Source organism: Myotis yumanensis, unplaced genomic scaffold (assembly GCF_028538775.1).
Source record: "Myotis yumanensis isolate MYYU_CA2020_CCGP unplaced genomic scaffold, mMyoYum1.0.hap1 SCAF_17, whole genome shotgun sequence".
Lineage (NCBI taxonomy): Eukaryota > Metazoa > Chordata > Mammalia > Chiroptera > Vespertilionidae > Myotis > Myotis yumanensis.
In genome coordinates, this window is record NW_027223768.1 from 13889872 (window position 1) to 13913256 (window position 23385).

Below are 23385 nucleotides of genomic sequence, written 5' to 3' on the forward strand. Positions count from 1 at the left end.
GGAATGGCCAATAGGTATATGAAAAAATGCTCAATGTAAGTAATCATCAGGGAAATGCAAATCAAAACCACCAGATAACACCTCATACCTATCAGATGGCTATTACCAAAAACTCCCCCAAAGACAGAAAGTGTTGGCAAAGATGTAGAGAAACTGGAATCCTTGCACATTTTTGGTGGTGATGCAAACTGATGCTGCGACGGAATATATGGAGGTTCCTAAAAAAATTAAAATAGAACTATCATATAATGCAGCAATCCCACTTCAGGGTACTTAACTGAAAGAATTGAAATCAGAATCTGGGAGCACTATTTACAACAGCTAAGATGTGGAAACAACCTAAATGCTCGCTAACAGATAAGTGGATAAAGAAAATGCGAGGTATACATCCTGTGTTGTCCAATTGGTCCCTGCCCGGCCTAGTTTCCATGCCTTTGTGGGGGCTCTTCCCCTTGCCTGCAGCACCTTTCCTTTCCGTGCTTTTCTTTAAATATCCAACTACGTCACTTCCCCCATGAAGCCCTCCCTAACTACCCTGCGCTTCAGGTATCTTTCTTCTCGCAAGAACATCTGTAGCACTGATTCAATGTGCAATTAACAACACAGCAACACACCTCATACGATGCTTTCTCTTTTAATGTATAGGATTATTTCTGCTCATCAGATCTGTAGTTCCTTAGTCACAGTTTAACATAAAGCGACCGGGCAGCTTCTCCTGAAGAGTCCAGGGCAAAAGCAGTCATGAGTGATTCTACTCTCTTCTTGGGTTAGCTTTGACCTGAAAGGAGGTGCTGCCTCCAGAGGACAATGTACAGGCGGGTTGAATGAGGGGCCGGCGACCCTCTTCCCTTACTAATACTGGACTGGACTGAAGGGAAGAAGGCCCCAGTAGCTCACTCTCACCCACCCCACTCAGATCCCGGCCCTCGCTTTCTGGGGTTCAGGGGATTCCTCGAGTTTTCTTGCTCCCACCCAGGCAGGGGGGGCTCACATCCAGCTGAGGGTTCTCTCGCCACTGGGCAGGGGTCCGCGCCTGTATGGCCAGCGCATGGACGGGCCCAGCTAGCTCCTCGGCCAGAGCAGCGTGGACCAGCCGGTGCCGCTGCAGGGGGCTCAGCCCCTCGAAGCGAGAGCTCACCACCGCCACGCGGAAGTGTGTCTCGCTGCCCGGTGGGACCGCGTGGCCGCCGCTCTCGTTACGCAGTTCCAGCACTTCCGGGTTCAGGGCCTGCTCCAACTTCGTGCGAATGACGGCTTCGACGGGACCTACGGCCCCGGGTCCCGCGCTGCTGCGGGACAGACAGACGCGGCCGGCCATGGGGAACAGGCGCCTGATCAGCTGTCCACTCAGCATCCGTCACCCTAGAGACAAAGGCCACAGCAGGGCCGGTCAGGGCTCCCGCCCGAGGAGAGCCGCATCCCTCCACCCCCCGCCCCCCCCGTCCCCACCCCTACTCCCACCCCACCCCACCGGCCGAGCCCACTGACCGCAGCTGCAGGAAACCCGCCTGGAGGCCAGACCCCGAGGCCCCGCCCCTTTCCTGTGTGTGACGTCGCGGGGTTTGGCGGTGGTCGGCCACGCGAGGATTAGAGGAGGCCCGCGCGCCAGGTACGTTCGTTCATTCGGGGGTTAACAGGACTGGGACGGAGGTTGCCAAAGCCGGTATGTGCAGCTCCGGGCTTTCGGCTGGGCCAGCGTCCCCTCTGCACCCTAGGCTGGGCCCTTTCTACCTTCCGCTCAGCCTTGGCTACAGCAGTTTCGGTTCAGGGACACGACTCCTGGCGGTCTAGGCGTCCTCTGGTCCTGAGTGAGGCACGCTGGGAAATGGAGTCCTCACTGCGCGATAGTGGACCAGGCCGGTGCTACGTGATGCCCCGAGGGCTCACGGGAATTGTAGTCTGATTCTCCAGACTCGTGAGGTCTTCGGAGGTTCTTAAGCAGAGGAATGCAACCCCCGTCCACGAAGAACAAAAGCAAACAAACAAACAAACAATCCAATAAAAACCAAGAAATCCCCGCGCAGTTGGGATTGGAATTATTCAGTACATTTTATTGCCAAACATGTAGACCAACTCCTTGATTTTACGTACAAGAAAAGAGAACTCCCATTTATTGGACACATAATTATTGTGCGCCAGAACAGTTAGGCAAGCTGTGGAACAAAGCAGACCCTGTTCTCAAGGAGTTTACAGAACACTGGAGAAGATGGACAAGCGAGCGGACAATTGCTAAGTGTCATAATGCCAACGAGGCATGCCATCCAGACTTAGGGGCACAGAGAAAACTTTGAATGATGAGGGAATTAACCCTGTGGAAAGAGAAATCTAGGCAAAGGGAATGTGTTCACTACATTCTAGGCCAGTGATAGCGAACCTTTTGAGCTCAGCGTGTCAGCATTTTGAAAAACCCTAACTTAACTTTGGTGCCGTGTCACATACAGAAATTTTTTGATATTTGCAACCATAGTAAAACAAAGACATATTTTTGATATTTATTTTATATATTTAAATGCCATTTAACAAAGAAAAATCAACCAAAAAAATGAGTTCGCGTGTCACCTCTGACAGGCGTGTCATAGGTTCGCCATCACTGTTCTAGATGCTGTGGCATACTTGGGTGTACAATAAAATTTACTGAATGGATGAGTGAAATAATGTATGAATAGAGTAGGCTGACATTATTATTCCTCTTGCAAAGATAAAGCTTTGCCAGGGGCAAGCTCTATAAGGCCACCTAGAGTTTTTATTTCTAGTAAAAACAGTCATAATAATACCTACTATTTAGTGAAGGTTTATCATGTCCACATTAAGACTTTTAGAGGCTTTAAGCACCTAGATATTATGGTGGTCACCTTATGTGTAATGAAAACAAAACAACAGTAAACACTAATCTGTAACATGAGGATTGGGATGCCCAACAAAATACTCATCCTTCCCCCACCATGATTACTTCAATTTTTGTTCACTAGAAAAAAATTAATTTGTGCTTACTGGCATATCATTTTCACATGGGAAATTTATAAATCTTAAGTGTACCGCTTAAATTTATACGTAAATACATAATCAAGGTACAGAAAATTTCCAGCACCTTGGAAGGCTCTGGGAAGTCAATATCATCCTGTCATAGTAGTTGTTAGTTTAACCCCTCTCTCACCATAGACTAGTTTTGTCGGTTTTTGAAAGTCATGTAAATAGAATCACATAGTATGAATTCATTTGTGTTGTTTTTTTGCTCAACATTGTCTGTTAGATTTATCCATGTGTGTGGCAGTAATTTAATTTGTTAATTTTTGTTGTTGTGTAGTATTGCAGTTATATGAATATACTTGTGCATTCTTGTACATGCTTTTTGTTGGATGCAAACATTCATTTCTGTTTGGCATATATCCAGGGTGGAATTGTTGGGTCATAGGATAAATCCAGTGTTTATTTATTTTTAAAATATATGTTTTTATTGCTTACATAGAGGAAGGGAGAGGGAGAGAGAGATAGAAACATCAATGATGAGTGAGACTCATTGGTCAGCTGCCTCCTCCATGCCCCCTACAGGGGATTGAGCCCACAACCGGGGTATGTGCTGTGATGGGGAATAGAACTGTGATTTCCTGGTTCATATAGGTCAATGCTCAACCACTGAGCCACACTGGCCAGGCTCCAGTGTTTATTTTTGAAATTCCAAATTCATTGGAAGAATTTTTAGGATGCCCCTGCTTTGTTGGTGCCAGGTCTGTTCCTAACCGGGTCAGGCTGTAGAATTTGGGCTATTAACCAGTAAGCTATTCTTCCTCCTAACCCAGCACTGAGCCTCTCGGGCTCTAGGCTCTGCACTAGGTTCTTTACACTTATTGTAATTTATTCTAACAACTCTGTTATGGTAGGTACTAGTATGTATTATTTTCAGTTAATTGACAAGCTCCTATTATATCTTCCATCACTCTGGCCACTACACTCTATTATGTATAGTGGGCATTTGGAGAGTGGTTGTTGACTAAAGAGAACTATTTTAGAAATGATGACACCAATTCTCTGAGTATTGTTTTATTTAATCGTGCCAAAAACATTTAACTACCCTATTAAGAGTCAGGTAGAGGGAATTAAGGACCCCCGATTCAAAGATCAAGACATGGTCTCTCCCTTGAGATGGTCATAGAAAGGAAATGAGACCAGTGTCAAAGCACAGAACAGAGTGGCGCTATCACCAGGATGTGAACAAAGAGATGTGGGTATACTGAGGCTGTGTGTGTGGGAGTAGGAAAGGCCTCATGAAGGAAGAGGTGATACTATCTGGGCTGAAACAGTGGGATGAGGAGGATTTTGCAGGTCAAGAGGATGAAGCATTCTAGCCAGAGGAAACGATGTACAATGGCAGTGGAAAGGCCTTGCTGCTCTGAATGTGAACAGCTCAGTATGTAGGAGGCTGGGTGGTGCTGGGGTGAGGCGGAGGGAAAGGGGAAGGGAGAGGACTATGGTTGAATGGTGGGATGGAGCTAAAGTGCAAAATAAATGTTTGATTAACTAGATTGCTTGGGAGGGAACTCAGCTGCCGTTGGTTCAAAATCCCAGAGGTGCTAAGGAAATAAGATCCAGCCTGTTTGTGATGATATACTACTTTTATAAATGGCCTGCTCTGTTTTATTTTTTAATCGCTCTTGTAAGGATGTTGGGAAAGGACCTCTGGGGAGCAATAGATGGTAATTGAGCCTGGGATACTTTGAAGGATATTGGCCTATCTAGACTTAGCTAATACAGTTTTATAGCTGGATGGAACCTGAAGTATTGTTTATCTCTCACTCTAACAGAGGAAGAAAGCAGAGATGGGTAGGTGAAGTAGTCGCTTAGCCTAACATCTAGTTAGTGAAGCAGTGTGAATGAAGTGGTAAAGAGCACAGTCTTTGACTCAGGCCGACCTGGGTTCTAATCATGTCTTAGTAAGAGGCTGTGTGATTTATGGCAAGTCCTTTAACTCCTTATTTGTGAAACAAACAATTATATATACTTCCTAGGTAGGTACCAGCATAGGATTTTTCACATAGTAAGAGTTAAGTGTAATCTCTTTTCTTTTTTCCCTATCAGCACAGGGTCACTGTGATAGAAGTAAAAAACACAAAAAACCCATCAGAACTCAGAGAGGGGAGGTCAGTTTGTCTCCCAATCAGGGCCTTTCTGGGTGCCAGAGTTGTGTGTGGGGGAGTACCCACTATCTGAAAATTTGAAACTATGAGAACTTCTAGAGCTGATTAGCTCTTTGGGGAGAGACCCTAACAAAATACCTAAGAAATTTATGGCTGTTCAATATGCAAATGTAACTTCTAGAGATAGATGTATCTTCCCATAACTGGCTCTCCCATTCTCAGCCTCCTATTTTCATCTTCAGATAGACTAATCAGAAAATTGTTAATTGAGCACGGAATCTGAGCTAAGAGTTAGAGTTCAGAAATATTTCATCCTTTCACAACTAGAGTCCCTTCTATAACAGCCCAATCCTTTGTGTCTAGCAGACATATACTCAGAAACAACCATTTCTACTGTAATTGCCCTGTTTTGACTCTTTGTGGACCACATCTTTCTATTACCACATGCATCTTCTGAAATGATGTAATGGATTGGGTTAGAATTATCTTCAGTTATATTCTGTTATTGAGGAAATAGTCCCATCACATTTAATTGAATTTGGTGTTTCACAGATATATACAGATATATTCTTACCAGAGGGAATCTCTACAGATAGCCAATATTAGCTAATTTAACCTCCAGAGTTCAGAATTCCTCCATTTTCTAGAGGCATCTTATTACAGAGTTCTTTGTACTAGTCTGTATTCTGTATACCCATAGCCTGATAGGTAGCATGTACTCTATAAATATTGGTTGAATAAAGGTGAAGATAAAATAGAACATCAGAAAAGGGCTCAAAGAATAGAATTTGTTGATTCTTTTCTCTAGAGCAGCGGTTCTCAACCTGTGGGTCTCGACCCCTTTGGGGGTCGAACGACCCTTTCACAGGGGTCACCTAAGACCATAGGAAAACACATATATAATTACATATTGTTTTTGTGATTAATCACTATGCTTTAATTATGTTCAATTTGTAACAATGAAAATACATCCTGCATATCAGATATTTACATTACGATTCATAACAGTAGCAAAATTACAGTTATGAAGTAGCAACGAAAATAATTTTATGGTTGGGGGTCACCAGAACATGAGGAACTGTATTAAAGGGTCGTGGCAGAACATGAGGAACTGTATTAAAGGGTCGTGGCATTAGGAAGGTTGAGAACCACTGCTCTAGAGCATTTTATCTTATGTCCTGATGGGATACTCAGGAAAAGGTGAAAATGGTGTGCAGGATGTAGAACTCCCAGAGATGGGAAACTGAGGAGGAAGAAACAGAACTTTCAGGAAAGATTTTTTATAAAAGACAGATGGAGGACTAGGAATCTGCAAATGAATTTGTAGGGTCTGTTGCTGATCTAAGAGAGGATAATGAACATTCAAGAGTAGTGTGGAGGGAAAGGCTGAAGAGATGTTAAGGAAGTAGCAGAATATGCTGTTGAGATGCAGGGAGGAGTAGATACTGGCTTAAGTGCCTGCAAGATTGTTGGTGCAATTCAGGAAAACAACAGAGAAGAGGGTGAGGGTAGGCATTTGTACAGGTGCAGCATTTGGAACAAATAGGTTGAAATATCCAGTGAGCAGTTTGGTATAAGGCTCGGAGTTCCTGCAACAAATTTGGATGTTCATCGAAAGCATGGAAATGGGTAAGACTTCGGGAAGAGTGAACAATATAAAGGGTGGGGAGGGAGGCAGAGCCTGGATGCACACACCGATTCAGGGATGGGCAGAGGAATAGGAGCAGGATAAAGAAAGCCGGAGGACATTTTGAAAGCCCAGGGAGCAAGTTTGAAGGTGGTATCGGACGCCTCCTGGAGGTCATGAGGAGGAAGATCAACCCGTTGTAGCCCTGAGTCACTGTGGATTCCGCACAGCGGAGGAGGGTGGGGGTGGGTTAAGCCACATTGCTGACAGTGACTCATTGGAGAAAGGAAGCCGCCCTAGTACATTTTCTTTTCTTTTTTTAGTATATATTCTTTAGGGGAGTTTGGCACTGAGGAGACAGAATCGGCAGGACTTTGAGGGTAATTTAGGGCTCAAGGAGACAATCGGCTTCATAATCCCGTGCCCCTGAGTGGGAGTAAATGCACCTGCTTGAGGCCCCCCGCAGTCCTTTCGGGGTCCTTCTTGGGATTTCCCTTTCAGCTCTAAACAAACAAACCTGCGAAAAACTACCAGCATTGGGTTTTTTGCCACCATTTATTTACCTAAACTGGAGAAAGTGCCACTCGGAAAAACAAGACAGCACTTTATTTGAAAACCTTGTCTCTTTAAAAATCCTGGCATGCAAACCAGGGGCTTTAATATAGTTCACAGCGATTGGTAGGTAGTGGCAAAGCCCGTCATTTCCTGTTAGTGCCGGACGCGACCGGAAGGCCTGCCTTCTGCTTTCCTACTGGCTGTTTGATAGGCCCCTGTCTTAGCCAATCAAACTTCCTCCCTTCACCCCCTCCCGACAGCTCTTATAAATTAAATCAAATTGGTAATTCTTTCCACATCCTTTTCATGGTAAAACAGTCTGCTGTTTTTTTTTTTTCTTTTTGGCCGTGATGTCCGGACGCGGAAAACAGGGAGGCAAGGCCCGCGCTAAGGCCAAGTCCCGCTCGTCCCGCGCGGGCCTGCAGTTCCCGGTGGGCCGCGTGCACCGGCTGCTGCGCAAGGGCAACTACGCCGAGCGGGTGGGGGCCGGCGCGCCCGTCTACATGGCGGCGGTGCTGGAGTACCTGACGGCTGAGATCCTGGAGCTGGCGGGCAACGCGGCCCGAGACAACAAGAAGACGCGCATCATCCCCCGCCATTTGCAACTGGCCGTGAGAAATGACGAAGAGCTCAACAAGTTACTTGGGGGTGTTACCATTGCCCAAGGCGGCGTCTTACCCAATATCCAGGCCGTCTTGTTGCCCAAGAAAACGGAGAGTCATAAGCCTGGCAAAAACAAGTAATTAAAACGCTTGACACCACCCGCCCCACTTACCCCCCAAAGGCTCTTTTAAGAGCCAACAAAGTGTCAAATCAAGGGCTGACCACAAAATAGCGCATTAGCTCTTTTTTTTGAAAGCTTGGGTGGCTCTAAAAAGAGCCTTTGGTCTTTGGTTTTGTCTTTTGCCAGCATTCATTTGCTTTTGGCCTTGTGGCTTTCGGTCTTCTTTGGTAACAGAACAGCCTGGATGTTGGGCAAAACGCCGCCCTGGGCGATGGTGACTTTGCCCAGCAGCTTGTTGAGCTCCTCGTCGTTGCGGATGGCCAGCTGCAGGTGACGGGGGATGATGCGCGTCTTCTTGTTGTCGCGGGCCGCGTTGCCCGCCAGCTCCAGGATCTCAGCCGTCAGGTACTCCAGCACCGCCGCCATGTAGACGGGCGCGCCGGCCCCCACCCGCTCGGCGTAGTTGCCCTTGCGCAGGAGACGGTGCACACGCCCCACCGGGAACTGGAGGCCGGCGCGGGAAGAGCGGGACTTGGCCTTAGCGCGGGCCTTGCCTCCCTGTTTGCCACGACCAGACATGACTACAAATGAGATGAAAGCTCCCGCAGCTCAGAACGTCGCAGCAAAGCAGGATTGAAAGATAAACAAGTAGAAAGCCTTTATAAGCTTTCCTAGGGGTGGGGTCAGGAGCGCATTTTTCATTGGTTCTAAACGGGCTCCAGGAATAACCAATAAGATCAAGAGTTGGTGTTGTCACGATTTTATTACTGGGTTCCTACGTGGCCCAATGGAAACGAGAGGCTTCTGAAGCCGTAATTTGCATACGGTGGTTATAAAAGGATCAGGCCCGCCTAGTGCCTTACTTCTTTTCCCAGCTAATCGTTATAGCGCTTTTCTGCAATGCCGGAGCCCGCAAAATCCGCTCCCGCGCCCAAGAAGGGCTCGAAGAAAGCGGTCACCAAGGCCCAGAAGAAGGATGGCAAGAAGCGCAAGCGCAGCCGCAAGGAGAGCTATTCCATCTACGTGTACAAGGTGCTCAAGCAGGTCCACCCCGACACCGGCATCTCGTCCAAGGCCATGGGCATCATGAACTCCTTCGTCAACGACATCTTCGAGCGCATCGCCGGCGAGGCGTCGCGCCTGGCGCATTACAACAAGCGATCCACCATCACGTCCCGGGAGATCCAGACGGCCGTGCGCCTGCTGCTGCCCGGCGAGCTGGCCAAGCACGCCGTGTCCGAGGGCACCAAGGCTGTCACCAAGTACACCAGCTCCAAGTGAGTCCCGCCCGGGACGCGGCGCTCCTCGGAGTAGCCAGCTGCTTGACTCCAAAGGCTCTTTTCAGAGCCACCCACCTAATCACCAGAAAGAGCTGTAGCTGTACATTAATTTCCCTTCAGTTTATTTCCACAAAGTAAGTTTTTCTGGCAAGGGTTCCGGGGTTGGCACACGTAGCTTTTCAAACCTTTGGCTTTGGGTTCCTGATCCGTGACTGGCTTTGCTCTTTGAATCTAGGGCGGGTCTTTAACCTCTTCCTGTGCTCTTTGTTTTCCGGAGTCGGTTCTAAATGAGGTTAGAGTCGGCTCCTCCCACCCTCCGGCCCTGGACTGGTGGCCTGGTGCCTCGGGTATGTTTCATCGGCTTTTAAAAATGAAGTGACTTCAGCCATCTTCATAAGAAAGGACCCCAGCACACAACCGAGCCCAGGTTCCTCGAACACTGCGTCACAACCCTGAAGGATTTTCCCGAGAATCTGATGGCTGCTGTGGTGCCGGCAACTAGTTCTGCCCTGCGATGTGCCCTGGGGACACCAGCGATTCTGAGCACTTGGAGCAGAGTCCGGGCCGCCAGGTCCCCTCCTTTTCCTGGTTGGATTACGTTAACATTCAAAACTACTCGCCGTTCTGAAATTCATAGGTTCTGGTTTCCTCTGCTTGAAGGCTTTGAAATCCCTATTCTCATTTTTGTGGGTAATTTTTGCATTTAATATTTCCAAACTTTATCTTTTCTTTATTATCATTTATTCTCCCTACTCTTCCCCTTCCCCAAAATCACTACACTGTTGTCCATGAATTCTTTCTTGCTCAATCCCTCCTCCTCCCTCCCCCAATTTAGAAAGATCTGAATTTAGGTTATTTCAAGGCATTGGTCATTTTGGTCCAGGCTCAAAGACACCTCATTTTCCAAGTCACCCACTCAAGAATTTGCACTTTTCCTTCTTTCCTGTCTTGGTCCCTCCCGGTTTTATCTTCCTTCTAGCAGCCATCAGAAATTGCATGCTTATTTTGTTATAGTTTTTTCAAGCCCTTAACACTTTGTTGGTCTGGCTTTCCGTTATATCATCAGCACTATTAAGTGCCTGGCACATAGTGGAGGGACACTTAAATACATTTATTGAATTTTCTTATCACACCCCTTAATCCCTTAATTTCCATGGAAGGATGGGTGTGGTTCATTTCCATTAGTTGTATGTGAAAACATGAAAATGGAACTGTTTTGTGGAGTTTCCCAAATCTGTCCGTGGTCACACCTCAGGGCAACAGCTGGGAGGAGGCCCCTGTTATGATTCTTTTTGTCCCTCCACGCCCTCTGCCTCCCTCTCCTCCCCCTCCCATACTTTAGTCCTTTGTTCCACACTGAGATGAGCTTTCATTTACACTTACCAGTCTCATCTGCTTTTTAGGAGACCATGTAAGACAGACCCTGTAAGATATGCAAGGCTAATAACCCTTTTATAAACACGATTGAGAGAAGCAAAGTGATCGGCCCACTGGCCATGCAGCTGACATTGTCCACCATTGTACCCTTAGATGTGAGGACAGTTGCATTTTAGTTTTATTTAGTTGAATCTTTCTGTCCACGCCTTGATATTGCTGATAAAGACACTGATGGTCTGATCAATTATTCAACTCTGCTTTTGGCTAAGAAGTCCTGGAGTCGATTACAGGGGTTTTATGAATCCAAATGGACACTAGACATTATTATACTCTGAATAAATCTTGTTTCCTACATGTGTGTTTTCAAATGGGTGTAGATGGTACTGTTGTTAATAAAGCTACCAGTCAATTTAAGGTTTTTTAAATCTGTGGTATGTTTTCTAACTAAGTAAGGTAGCATATACAACTACTACTGAGTCTATGGAAAAGATGGGTACCTCTGACTTGAAGGATGAATATTTATAAGATACTAGAGGCCTGGGGCACGAAATTTGTGCATGAGTAGGGTCCCTAGGCCTGGCCAGGGATCGGGGCCCACCTGTGGGGTGACTGGTGGGGTGATGAGATGGCAGGGCGGGGCTGGCCTGGGGCCTGTGGGCTGGGGGCAGCTCCTGCCTTGAGTGTCTGCCCCCTGGTGGTCAGTGCGCGGCATAGCGACCAGTTCCACCGGTTGTTCTGCTGTTAGGTCGATTTGCATATTAGGCTTTTATTATATAGGACTAGAGGCCCGTTGCATGAAATTCATGCACGGATATGGTCCCTAGGCCTGGCCTGCTATCAGGGCCAAGCTGGCCCCACCCCGCCACCCACCTCTAGTTCCCTGTTCGCCATCGGGTGATCAGTGCCTGATGGCTGGGGAAAGGCACCAAGAGGTGGTCAGTGTGCCTCATAGTGACATCCAGCAGTCGTTCTGGTCATTCTGCTATTAGGGTCAATTTGCATATTACCCTTTTATTATATAGGATTAGTCACACTTCTAGCTCAGAGGTGCACTGAGGACTTTGTTAATGCTTAGTAATTGAAAAATATATGACCACAAATAAGAAGCATTATAAAATAAGAAAATAGAAGAATTAAAGTCCTTACAAAATTTTAGCTAACATCTAGAGATGTTCCAGCCAATGTACAAAATCCTTTATACATACTGACTCATTTAATCTCCTTGGACACTCTCCAGAGAATAAATTCCTTGTTGTGTTTAAGGGCCTTGAGAAAGTAAGGTAACTGAAAACCTGGGCCTCTTTGGATTGGGGAGTGGGGGGAAGGGAGGGGAATATCTATGCTTCAAAATAAAAATCAAAAGAAATATCACCTACTTTATTCCCTCCAGGATGTACCCTGAATATACATCTATGGTGCGGTGGCCCTGAGAAAGGGATTGGGGGCTCTCCATCCCAGAGGCCATAGCTCAGTTCAGTTTAGTTTGTCCTCACAGTAGTAGGGCTCATCAGCTGGAATCCCTTCACTAACAGAGAGAACCTTAGTTGCTGGTTATGGGCTCCTCCTGGGCATGTTTACCAGGAAAGAAGTTAACAGAGTGAGGAAGCGGGTAGAGGTGAGAGAGCTTGGTATTTTAACTTCTGAGAAGGCAATTATTAATGGTGAGATGAACCCGCCTAAGGAACATCTTTGATGTCTTCACACCTGTATACATTTGTTGATGTTGGGGTTAATAGCAATAACTGTTATAATAATTGTTTCTGCTTATTGAGCATGTTTTTAAATTTTAATTATTTAGAAAACTTTTTAAATTTTATTTAGTTTTGGGGTCCTGGATTCCCACTAAGCCGGGGATCCCTGAACTGCCTTTGCCATGACAGATGCACAGGCAGTTGTTAAATCTCAGGGCCACAGGGAGGTCTTGGATCTCTTTGGCGTGGTAAGTTTGGCTTTAAAACCCGATTTAGTATCAGTCCAGGGGGTATGATCCTGGGGAGGAAGGGCCGTGAGGTGGAAATCTACAAACTCCGCAGGGGTTTGCCCAGCTAACGATGGCTCTGACAGGCTGGAATGTCACTCACTCTGAGAACTTCAGGCTGCAAGTTTGAAAACAAAACTTCAGTGGATGAGACGCCGGGTGACAAGGTGCCGGCGCTGCACAGCCCAGTCACTGTTGTTTCTGCTTCTAACTCACCAAATGCAGACCCCGAGGATCCCATTGTGCGTTGTGGGTCTGCTAGGGAATGAGGCTCTGGGCAGAGATTAGAGGCCTGTATTTGTCCGCACTCCAGGCGAGGGGGCATAAAAAACAGGACTTAATATCCTCACATTCCAGGGGCTAGAATCAGAGATGAGGATTTGGGCAAGTTTACTTTCCTCCTGAGGTCTCTGCTTGGCCTGCAGACGGCTGCGTTCTCCCTGTCCCCCCACAGTTGCCCCGCTGTGTTGTCTGTGCCCGGATCCCCTCTTTTCATAAGGACACGACTCACGCTGGATCGGGGCCCACCCCGGTGACCCCACTTTCACCTCATCGCCTTTTTGAAGGCCCTGCCTCCAAATGCCGTGACATTCGGAGGAGCCAGGCGGTAGGTCCTGGACGGATGGGCATCCGCACCAACAAAATGGAGAGTAAACCTGGGCGTTGGGACGACGTCCGCCTCCCCCTCCAGCCCAGGTGCCGGCCGCCCTGGCGATGGGCTCGTCCGGCCGTCCGTCGGTCTACTGATCGGAAGCAGCTTTTGTTGCCGTTTTCTTTGCTTACTGTTTGGAGCCTGGGATCCTCTTGTTGGGATGAAACCCGGAGCTTGCGCCCTCTGGACCCGTATTTGCTCCTCTCCTGGTCTTCTCTCCCCCCCCGGTCCCCGCCCCCCCCCGACCTTTTCTCTTCGCCAGTGTAATGCCTGGGCCGGGGGAGCCCACAGACGGCGAGAAGGAGACGAAAACAGCTGTGGAATCCGGAAGCCGGGCCTTGGGATCCGAATGCTCCCGGGACCGTGGCGGATAGTGTCCGCTAGAGGGCGGCCTGAGGGCGGGGGGGTGGGGGTGGAGGGGGGTAGAGAAACGGCGGAGGGGCGGGGACCATGTCGACCGCTCGCGGTTTTCAATCCGGTCCGACGGTCTCGTATATCAGGGGGCCGAGCTCCCCTCCCGGCACGGCGCCTGGCGGGTTCACCTCGTTTTCGGAGCAGCCATGTCCGGGAGAGGCAAGGGCGGGAAAGGGCTGGGCAAGGGCGGCGCCAAGCGGCACCGCAAAGTCCTGAGAGACAACATCCAGGGCATCACCAAGCCCGCCATCCGGCGGCTCGCTCGGCGTGGGGGTGTCAAGCGGATCTCGGGCCTCATCTACGAGGAGACGCGGGGGGTGCTGAAGGTGTTCCTGGAGAACGTGATCCGGGACGCCGTCACCTACACGGAGCACGCCAAGCGCAAGACGGTCACGGCCATGGACGTGGTGTACGCGCTCAAGCGCCAGGGCCGCACCCTGTACGGCTTCGGGGGCTAAGCCTCTGCTGCGGGCTCACGTGCGGCCACCCGAAAGGCCCTTTTCAGGGCCACCCACAGAGTCCTTGGGGAGCTGGGCACCTTTAGGACGTGGGCATTAGAGCGCCCCCCAAACCTCCTTTAGCACCAGCCGTTCTCCCAGGCGCCCCTCTGTTTTAGCTAGACCCGCTTAGATAAGCAATGCCGAGTGCTTTGGTTCCCGCTTGCCGAGCCGACCCTTCTCCACGCCGGCCTTGCGTTCTGACCGCCAGACGGCGGCCTTCCGGGTCCAGTGGGGGCCTCGCAGCTGTGTCCGGATAATGACTAACCAATCCGCAGGGTTCTGCAACGGTCGGCGTGCGTATCCGGCCAATCAGGACAGTGCTGGCATTGCACTATCTGAATGCCCATTTTTACAGAAACGGATCCGTTGGGGACAGGGGTGAAGGGTGGGGGTGGAGGCTGGAACTTCTCTGTATAGAAGTCAACCATAAGGGGCCTCCAGCCTTAACCAGGCTGTCTCCCCCCTCACCCCTTTATAGCAGGGAGGACCCTAGCGGTCTGTTACCCATCCCCTTTTCCTTTCGTGCCATCCTTCCTCCTCTTCCTGCATTTCTGTATGTACCTCCCTCTCAGTCCCTGACCGTACCCCAAGCCTCTACCCCATCCCCAGAAAATTGTCAGCACGGCCGAATGTGACATCTTTGGGGATATAAAAGCAGATGGTCCTGCCCAGGTTATCTGAATTCAGGAACAGATTGGGGACGCTGGTGGGGGTGCGGCTCAGTGAACTCTTCTCAGTTGCTCTCACCAGAAGCAGGCTGAACCTGGGACTGTGGCCATTGCCGGGGCTTTCCGGACACCGTGCCCCCGACCCTGCAAGTTCCTCCTGGATGAGGGTGAGGAGGAGAAAGGGAAGGGGCTGGATCTTGAAGAGCAGGGGCCCCCAGGGCTCTAGAAAGGGGGTGGGCCTTCCACACAGAAGAAACAGAAATGTGTGAAGACACCGTCTACTTGGGGGTCGCAGATGTCCCGAGGGGCTAGAACCTACTGGGTTCAGCTGGCAGAACACCCGAAACCCGGGGAGGCTCTGAGAACTCCCAGGAAGCAGATGTATATTAAGGTTAATTTTTTCGCTGCCTTTTAATGGGATTAAAAGGCAGCCATTAATGGAATTGCTAAAACGAATTGGATGCTTATTGTGGACCAGAGAGCATGCCAGGCGCTTGTTAAGAAGCATCCCTGAATATGTCCGCCAGCACCATTAGCAAGGTGCTATTCCCCCCGTTTTACAAGTGGGGGAAAGTGAGGCCTGCAGAGATTCATTTGCTGGGAGAGCCACCTACCTGTTCTGTTGTCTGGGCAAGACCGGGATTCAAATTCCCGTTTGTCCGGGTGCAGAGTGCCTACCGGACATTACCCACCAGCGCTCTGAACGGCGGTGCAAAAGAGGGTGGACTTCATTCTGAAGGGAATTGGGAAGGAGGGGAAATTTTTCAGCAAGAGAGTGACAGGCTCAAAGAGTGGAAGCTTAGTGGCCGGGCAGAGTCTAGCCCAGCCGTGAAATGAATAAAACTAAAAAAAAAAAAAAAAAAAAAAAAAGACCGTACCCTTTTATGTAATGATGTTTACTTTGAATTTATATTAGTTCACACAAACACTCCATCCATGCTTTTGTTCCGGCCCTCCGGTCCAGTTTAAGAACCCATTGTGGCCCTCGTCAAAAAGTTTGCCCACCCCTGCTCTAGCCTGAATACTCAGAGCTGGTGAAGGCATCAGTTAAGTGAAGGGACCATGGAGGGAGGCAGGCAGACAGAAAGCAGATTTGATTGAACATTTGTTGACTGCTGAGACTTGGACAAAGGCCACGAGGAAGGAACTTGTGCCCTGAAACAGCTTGGGGGCTAGGGGTGGGGAGCCGAAGGTGTCTTTCATGAAGAGGAGAGGTGTGAAAAGTAGCCTGGGGAAGCAAGATGGTGCCGTTTTGGAGATAAGCCATTATCCATCCAGAAGGACCTAGGCACAAGGCAGTTAGAAAAACATTGGTGTGGAGTTCAGGACAGGGGGTCTGAGCAGGAGATACCGGTTTGGGAGCACTTGTCAGAGGCAGAGAGAGGGAAAGCGGGGAACCCACGATCTCACTCGAGTTGCAGGTAGGAAAGACAAAGGCCAGCAGGGGTGAGCCCAGGACATGGATGGGCCCGGCGGAGAAAGAGGAGAAGGCTGGGACGGTGACCTGGAGAAGGGTCAGGAGGACGACCAGGAGAGGGCGTGAACCCAAAGGCCAAGTCCCCTGCCAAGGAAGCACAGGCGTCAACAGGGCCACACTAGCTTCCACGTTGGCGCGCGCCCGCGCGCCAGCCCCTGCCACGCCGAGGCAGAGTTCGGTCTGAAGGAAGACATGTTTTCAGTTCGTCAAGTCCCAGGCCCAGGGTAGACCTTTCCTGCAACCAAGCTAGCCCTGTGGAAGCTACCTGTCAGAGGAAGAGCATCAATACTCCCCTTGTCCTTCATTGTCTTTGAACTCTCCCCTGAGGGTAGGGAAGTGACTTAAGTACAGGAACTTAAAAGTGAAAACCTACATCTTCTATCGCCCTCTTGTATGGATGAAGTCAAGTGTGTGCTGGTCTCCGGAAGCAATAACGAAGGTTGGAAGACTGCACTGCTGTGAGGATGGCAGAGGCCTTGACTGTGACAGGAGCACAAGGGCAGGGAGGCTTCCTGTGAGTGAGCGGGGAGAGAGGGGGCAGGAGAGGCTGGTAGACGAAAGCAGTGGCCTCTGGGGGTCAGGCAGAGGACATGGCGAGGAGGGATACCTGACAGGGGCACCTCAGGTTTCAGGGCCTGCTCAGCTACTTGGCTCCCGGACCTGAGATCCTGGGCAAGTCACGCACCCGAGAGGCTCAGACTGTACCTCAGAAAGCGCCCGGTGGGTCTAGTCCCCGCCAGGTTTGCCTTGAGGTGCCCCCCTGGAGTCACACCTGTGAAGTCACCAGTACTTGCTAACCCCGGGGTCCAGACCCGAGCCTAGGGACGCAGCCTGCACTGAGGCCTCCCCACGCAGGTAGTAATAAGGGACTGAGCCGAGAGCGAGGGGCATGCTCTGTAAATTGCGGTGATGCTGAAGCAGGGGGGCCCCAGTCCCTTCACTGCTCTCCCCTTTTCTGACACATCGAGAGGCAAAGGGAGCTTTACGGAAAAGTGGAGCAACCACGTGTGTGCAGAGCAGCCGGACACAGGTGGAAGCCTTCGGAGCCTCGCTCTGCGGACCTGGTCCGTTGCCAACCCAGCTCCCAAGTGGCCCAGAGGCTTCCCCCCGCCCCCACCTAGGGCCGGGGATTTGCTTAAAGAAGCACAGCCCTGGAGACAGAGGGGGCGACGTTTTCATCCCCAGGCCGAGAGCCGCGTCGAGTGAGGCCATTTCGGGAGGGGGCGCGCGGCACTGAGCTGCCGGGAGGCCTCCCGGGTGCGCTCTAGACCGTGAGTGCTCCCGGCGAGAGTCAAGCTCTGAGTCCCGACTTTGCGAGAGCGCCACCAGGCACAACTGTACAATGAGCGGCCATGTTTAGGGCGCATGCTTCAAGGTGGCTGAGGGCCATCCCCGATGGCGGCCAGTAGAAGGGAGCAGGCCTGGGTGCCTGGAGCTTACCACCCACCCTCCGAGTTGGGAGTCCGCTCCGCTCCGCGCCGCCCCTGGTTCCCCCAACCCCCCCCCCCCCCAACTCCCTGTCCCGAGCGTGGATACACGGACGCCCAAGTACTACAGCTTCTCAGTGCACTTGTGGGTGGCTCTGAAAAGAGCCTTTGGATGCGATGGAACCTGGAACCGAGCGCGCGCTTCTTAGGCCCGCTCCCCGCGGATGCGGCGGGCCAGCTGGATGTCCTTGGGCATGATGGTGACGCGCTTGGCGTGGATGGCGCACAGGTTGGTGTCCTCGAAAAGCCCCACCAGGTAGGCCTCGCTCGCCTCCTGCAGCGCCATGACAGCCGAGCTCTGGAAGCGCAGGTCGGTCTTGAAGTCCTGCGCGATCTCGCGCACCAGGCGCTGGAAGGGCAGCTTGCGGATCAGCAGCTCGGTCGACTTCTGGTAGCGCCGGATCTCGCGCAGGGCCACGGTGCCCGGGCGGTAGCGGTGCGGCTTCTTCACGCCGCCCGTGGCCGGCGCGCTCTTGCGGGCCGCCTTGGTGGCCAGCTGCTTGCGCGGAGCCTTGCCACCGGTCGACTTCCGAGCGGTCTGCTTCGTACGGGCCATGGCGATGCGAGACGCAACCTGCAAGACACGACGGCGAGAGCGAGAGCGGGGTCCCGGGCCGCCGCAGCCGCCTTTATAGCCACAGTCCTTTCCCGATTGGGCGGGACGGTAAAATTGAAAGTCCCGCGCTGGCTGTTCATTGGCTGTGACGTCACCCTCCCCGGCGTGCCCGATTGGCTGGGGCAGAATCTCCCCTGCCCCCACCCCATCGCCTCACTGTCTACTTTCGGGTTTGCCAACAGCTTTTTCTACCTGGTTTTTCCTTTCTTTCGGGCCGAGTCCTTTTTCTTTTTAAAATCTCAACTGTCAGGACGCCCCTCCGTAGCCCTTCACTCCCTAAGACACGCTATCCGCAATGCCCGCTTCCTTTCCACGCCGGAATCGAGCTTCCATCTTCCTTCTGCCGGCCCCCGGAGGCCCCTTTGTCAATCTGAAGGACCGCTTTTCCCGCCTTTCGGACCGGAAAATTGTCCGCCCGCGCCCCAGGCACAAGACCCCGCCCCCAAAAGCCCTAACCTCCCCCGGGAAGGCGTCCTCTCGCTTGGAAAAAAACAACAGGAAACCTTTAGAATTAGATAGTCGGCTCAGTTAGGCCAAGCTCCAGGTTCGCCACAGTCCCGAAAACGGGTCGATCGGCCCTCCTACCGAGTGGGGTTGGGTGTGTTGTGTCAGTGAATGTCCCCTCCCTAGAAGTGCTGGGCATAGGTCTCCGGGGGGAGGGAACTTGCGCGCCGGGGCTCGCCTCTCAGAGGCGTTGTAGCCGAGGCGCCCGAGAAGCTCGTTTCCCTCACCTGCCGTGATCGTGTCCTTAAGGTTTACGGCCCGGCCCATCCCGCCCAGTCTAGGCGGCGAAGTGCTCAGGATGTGAGCGGGAAGGGGCGGTTGGGAGGCGAAGGCTAATGACTGGCCCCCGCCAGCCCTGCGCGTGCGGGAAGGGTTAGCACTTTCTATCGCGGACGTCGGGACGGAGGAGCCTGGGTAGGATAATAACAGCTCTTTTATTTGAAAGAGTGGGTGGCTCTGAAAAGAGCCTTTGATTTCGGAGGTGCCCCTTTCGAAACGGGGGGCTGGGCGGGCGCCAGACGCACGGCCTCACTTGCCCTTCGCCTTGTGGTGGCTCTCCGTCTTCTTGGGGAGCAACACGGCCTGGATGTTGGGCAAAACGCCGCCCTGGGCGATGGTGACTTTGCCCAGCAGCTTGTTGAGCTCCTCGTCGTTGCGGATGGCCAGCTGCAGGTGACGGGGGATGATGCGCGTCTTCTTGTTGTCTCGGGCCGCGTTGCCCGCCAGCTCCAGGATCTCAGCGGTCAGGTACTCCAGCACCGCCGCCATGTAGACGGGCGCGCCGGCCCCCACCCGCTCGGCGTAGTTGCCCTTGCGCAGGAGACGGTGCACACGCCCCACCGGGAACTGGAGGCCGGCGCGGGAAGAGCGGGACTTGGCCTTAGCGCGAGCCTTGCCTCCCTGTTTGCCACGACCAGACATGACGGCGATACACGCACTGCGAGCAACTCCCGACTGACGACCGACAAAGTCGCCCTAAACCGCTCCCTTTCACCTTTTTATAGGCAGAACGGCGATTGTTCAGCGAGCACTCTGATTGGCTAAAGCATAGCTTTGTCCTGATGGCCAATAGGAGAGCGCAGGCAGAATACACTTATTTGCATAATCTCGCCCCACCCTAAAAACGAGAGCCACTGAAAGCCCGCCAATCACAACGCGGCGTACTCGGGACCTTAATTTGCATACAGCCTCTATAAGTACCGAGCCGCTTCCGGTAGCCCCGGTCCCGCTGTTGTCTTTGCGTGCCTGGTCTTTTTCCTGCCGCTGGTGCTTCCCGCTATGCCTGAGCCGGCCAAGTCCGCTCCCGCGCCCAAGAAGGGCTCGAAGAAAGCGGTCACCAAGGCCCAGAAGAAGGATGGCAAGAAGCGCAAGCGCAGCCGCAAGGAGAGCTATTCCATCTACGTGTACAAGGTGCTCAAGCAGGTCCACCCCGACACCGGCATCTCGTCCAAGGCCATGGGCATCATGAACTCCTTCGTCAACGACATCTTCGAGCGCATCGCCGGCGAGGCGTCGCGCCTGGCGCATTACAACAAGCGATCCACCATCACGTCCCGGGAGATCCAGACGGCCGTGCGCCTGCTGCTGCCCGGCGAGCTGGCCAAGCACGCCGTGTCCGAGGGCACCAAGGCCGTCACCAAGTACACCAGCTCCAAGTGAGTCCCGCCCGGGACGCGGCGCTCGCAAGAGTCGTCGGACGCATGGACCCCCTTCCCCCCCCCCCCCAAAGGCTCTTTTCAGAGCCACCTACCTTCTCAGTGAAAGAGCTTGTCACGTCTCTCACCCCTAGCCTAGCCAGTCCCTGCCTGAAGCCCTCCTCTTTATTGCCAAGTACCTAAGTTAAGGCAGCATGTTAAGATCTTCCTGAAGCAGGTTTCTCTGTCTGAAGCTCTTGGGCAAGAAAGGGAGGGCCAAAGTTTGAGTCCTTTGTTAATAAGCGACTTAGTATCAGTGTCCCAAAAAGCAGCTATAGGGTGACACAAGTTGGGGCTCTCGAGTGTTGAGGCTCCTTGTAATTATCCAAACGAAATTGCAAATTTCCCGGTAGGAATATTACATGACGAGTCTTGCAGTTAAGGGAGAGGGCTTAGATTTCTAAAGTCTGACCCTCGCTCTTCTGTTGCTGATGGTACCCTTTCTGGCAGACCTCCTAGGACTGGCAACAGCTGACTCTGACTAGGACAGACTGGGCTCTTTCCAGCTGGGCCCCCATGAGCCGATGGTCGAAATGAAAACCAGGGGCCAGACTGTGAACTTTATGATTGATACAGGGGCAGAGCACTGGGCAGTTACTCAGAAGGTAGCTCCCCTCTCAGGACAGGAAGTGACCATTATTGGAGCTACCGGGACCACAGCTGCAGACTGTCTGCTGGCCCCCGCCGATGTCAGGCGGCCACCAGATGGTTCATGAATTCCTATTTTTGCCTGTTGGCCTGGTCCCTCTAATGGGCAGAGACCTTTTAGCCAAAATGGAAGCAGAAACCACTTTTGCCCCAGATGGCTCAGCACAGCCTTGCCTAGGTGAAGAGACCTCTCCAATGATCCTGTCCTTAGCAGTGCCGAGAGAGGAAGAATGGAGACTTTATACCCCCCCAGCCAAAGGCCCCCACATCTGTTCTTGTCAGGCCCCCATCAGGGGACTTGGGCAGTGTTCCTGTTATCTGCCAAGGTTCCCAAGACTGTAAAGGTACTTGTTCACTGAAAGGGTGTAAGTGTGGATGTTTATTTGATGTTTGTATGTCTATTTAGGTATAATTATTTGTTCATGTAAGTGTGGAAGTCTGTGAGAAAAAATGTTTGATTTAAGGCTGAATGCTCTGACCGATAGCAAAACGCCCCAAGAGGCCGCTGGGTTCTTTTCCCAAAGGGTGCTTGCTCTCTGTCAGAGGTGGAATCGGCCCACCTAACTAGTAAAAATTTCTGTCTATGTTTGTGTACTAGGGACTTTGATTTGCTCTGTGATATTTCTGTGTTGGGTTGAAATTTTGGAATTCTAGAGTAGATTTAAAAGTATTTGTGGCTTTTCTTGTCTGATTGGGACATTCCTCAGGGCAGAGAGAATTTATGGGCCCTGCCCCCTGCCTGTGCTGAATTGAGGATCTTTCAGGAGACCCTCCAGGCTTTTAGTAAAATTTCCCTGCACACCCTTGTCATCCTCTGCCTTCTTTTCCAAGCCGACTAAGAGTCATTTTCCTCCACAGGAATTGTCTTCCTGTAACTCACAATGGGAAATAATACAGGCCAGTGTCATTTGGCTTGCTAGTTAAAGGAAGACAATGGGCCCTGGAATCTGTAAAGGTGGGCGGGAATGAAGCTGGTCAAATGTACTGAAAGGGTTCGGTACCTGTTGCTGCTAGCAGAGGAGGGGCTGATAGCCCCTTCCAGTGCACTTTCTTGGGAGAGACCTGATTGCTGCTCTGTCACAGGGGACAGGTACGATGGCAGGGGCCTGGTACCCAACCCACTGCCACAGGAGCGCTTTGTAAGATGTAGGGTGTATTTCCCCTGGCCAGCTAAGGGCTGCTGGCCCCCACCATGCCACCATTGCTGGCTGGAGGCAAGCGCTTTTTCCCAGTGGGAACAGAGAGAAAAGGGCTGCCAGATGAAAATGCCTTCCCCCCGCGGGAGCACCTCCACTGGTCACCTGGGGACCTGCGCCGAGCTCCCCGCCTCCACCTATCCGGCTCCCATCTCCCGCACCCTCTGCTCACCGGGGTATGTTATAACACATATCTAGTCTCTGTCCTACAGGGTCAGACAGCTAAATTTATATTCCTTATTATTCAAGCAAGCTAGAAAGCAAAGTTTGCTGGGAGCTGGTCCATCCTTGCTGCTTGACACAGTCGCTGCAGGAAAGAAACATCTGCACAGCATATGTTTCAAGGGACCTGGCATATATAGCATATTGTTCTTAATATGTTTGCTCTCCTTAGCGCCATGTGTTTTTAACCAAGGTCACCTCTCTGAGAAAGGTTGTTTCCCCAGGTGGGGATTTTTCCCTGAGGTTAGGGAGGGGATACAACCCCTTAATTAAGTGCCAGGCGGGTAGTTAAGCTACATAATCTTTACTCCCTGGAATGGAGATAAGAAACGCCCTAACCTTTGTAATAGAAATTGACAGGATTAAAATCGGCTGGTATAAATACGAATGTAACAAGACAATAAACATCAGATCCTCATCAGATCCTAACCAGAACCTAGCTAGAGAACATGGCAAAAGATCCTGGACAGAACCTGGCTACAGAACTTCACTGGAGAACCTAGACAGAACATGGCTAAAGAACCTGGTGACTGAACCTGGCTGGAGAACCTGGAGAACCTGGCTGGAGAACCTAGCAAGAGAACATGGCTACAGAACATGGCAGGAGACTCTGACAAGAGAACCCGACTATGAT

General features: G+C 51.4%; 8 protein-coding genes across 9 annotated transcripts; 4 read left to right on the top strand and 4 right to left on the bottom strand.

The window, feature by feature from the left end:
* Positions 1-618: 618 nt before the first annotated feature.
* Positions 619-1832, bottom strand: BOLA1 (bolA family member 1). 2 transcript variants are annotated; one of them, XM_070397547.1, is made up of 2 exons: positions 1732-1832; positions 619-1362 (listed from the first exon to the last, which is right to left on the bottom strand). In XM_070397547.1, the coding sequence occupies exon 2, from the start codon at positions 1352-1354 to the stop codon at positions 941-943; it is 414 nt and encodes a 137-aa protein (XP_070253648.1). In that variant the 5' UTR covers positions 1355-1362; positions 1732-1832; the 3' UTR covers positions 619-940. The 2 variants fall into 2 exon arrangements, with proteins under 2 accessions (XP_070253648.1, XP_070253647.1); XM_070397546.1 differs by having other exon boundaries at positions 1489-1815.
* A 4461-nt stretch (positions 1833-6293) lies between these two features.
* H2AC20 (H2A clustered histone 20) lies at positions 6294-8654 on the bottom strand. The gene is made up of 2 exons (XM_070395915.1): positions 6828-8654; positions 6294-6375 (listed from the first exon to the last, which is right to left on the bottom strand). The coding sequence occupies exon 1, from the start codon at positions 8615-8617 to the stop codon at positions 8228-8230; it is 390 nt and encodes a 129-aa protein (XP_070252016.1). The 5' UTR covers positions 8618-8654; the 3' UTR covers positions 6294-6375; positions 6828-8227.
* Positions 7506-8093, top strand: H2AC21 (H2A clustered histone 21). The gene has a single exon (XM_070395914.1). It carries the CDS (start codon positions 7665-7667, stop codon positions 8055-8057), a length of 393 nt encoding a protein of 130 aa, XP_070252015.1. The 5' UTR covers positions 7506-7664; the 3' UTR covers positions 8058-8093.
* A 263-nt stretch (positions 8655-8917) lies between the features above and the next one.
* LOC138995455 (histone H2B type 2-E) lies at positions 8918-11109 on the top strand. Its single transcript, XM_070395916.1, has one exon. The coding sequence runs from the start codon at positions 8939-8941 to the stop codon at positions 9317-9319; it is 381 nt and encodes a 126-aa protein (XP_070252017.1). The 5' UTR covers positions 8918-8938; the 3' UTR covers positions 9320-11109.
* Positions 11110-13875: 2766 nt separating this feature from the next.
* On the top strand, positions 13876-14197 carry LOC138996316 (histone H4). The gene has a single exon (XM_070397441.1). The coding sequence runs from the start codon at positions 13886-13888 to the stop codon at positions 14195-14197; it is 312 nt and encodes a 103-aa protein (XP_070253542.1). The 5' UTR covers positions 13876-13885.
* A 3800-nt stretch (positions 14198-17997) lies between these two features.
* On the bottom strand, positions 17998-18433 carry LOC138995855 (histone H3). Its single transcript, XM_070396610.1, has one exon. It carries the CDS (start codon positions 18425-18427, stop codon positions 18017-18019), a length of 411 nt encoding a protein of 136 aa, XP_070252711.1. The 5' UTR covers positions 18428-18433; the 3' UTR covers positions 17998-18016.
* A 973-nt stretch (positions 18434-19406) lies between these two features.
* LOC138995492 (histone H2A type 2-A) lies at positions 19407-19947 on the bottom strand. Its single transcript, XM_070395985.1, has one exon. It carries the CDS (start codon positions 19910-19912, stop codon positions 19520-19522), a length of 393 nt encoding a protein of 130 aa, XP_070252086.1. The 5' UTR covers positions 19913-19947; the 3' UTR covers positions 19407-19519.
* Positions 19948-20244: 297 nt separating this feature from the next.
* Positions 20245-22124, top strand: LOC138995466 (histone H2B type 2-E). Its single transcript, XM_070395937.1, has one exon. It carries the CDS (start codon positions 20270-20272, stop codon positions 20648-20650), a length of 381 nt encoding a protein of 126 aa, XP_070252038.1. The 5' UTR covers positions 20245-20269; the 3' UTR covers positions 20651-22124.
* Positions 22125-23385: the final 1261 nt, after the last annotated feature.

Excerpts from the sequence above, each read along its gene's own strand:
- BOLA1 (XM_070397547.1), bottom strand. The coding sequence starts at position 1,354 with ATGCTGAGTGGACAGCTGATCAGGCGCCTGTTCCCCATGGCCGGCCGC.
- LOC138995455 (XM_070395916.1), top strand. The coding sequence starts at position 8,939 with ATGCCGGAGCCCGCAAAATCCGCTCCCGCGCCCAAGAAGGGCTCGAAG.
- H2AC21 (XM_070395914.1), top strand. The coding sequence starts at position 7,665 with ATGTCCGGACGCGGAAAACAGGGAGGCAAGGCCCGCGCTAAGGCCAAG.
- LOC138995855 (XM_070396610.1), bottom strand. The coding sequence starts at position 18,427 with ATGGCCCGTACGAAGCAGACCGCTCGGAAGTCGACCGGTGGCAAGGCT.
- H2AC20 (XM_070395915.1), bottom strand. The coding sequence starts at position 8,617 with ATGTCTGGTCGTGGCAAACAGGGAGGCAAGGCCCGCGCTAAGGCCAAG.
- LOC138995466 (XM_070395937.1), top strand. The coding sequence starts at position 20,270 with ATGCCTGAGCCGGCCAAGTCCGCTCCCGCGCCCAAGAAGGGCTCGAAG.
- LOC138996316 (XM_070397441.1), top strand. The coding sequence starts at position 13,886 with ATGTCCGGGAGAGGCAAGGGCGGGAAAGGGCTGGGCAAGGGCGGCGCC.
- LOC138995492 (XM_070395985.1), bottom strand. The coding sequence starts at position 19,912 with ATGTCTGGTCGTGGCAAACAGGGAGGCAAGGCTCGCGCTAAGGCCAAG.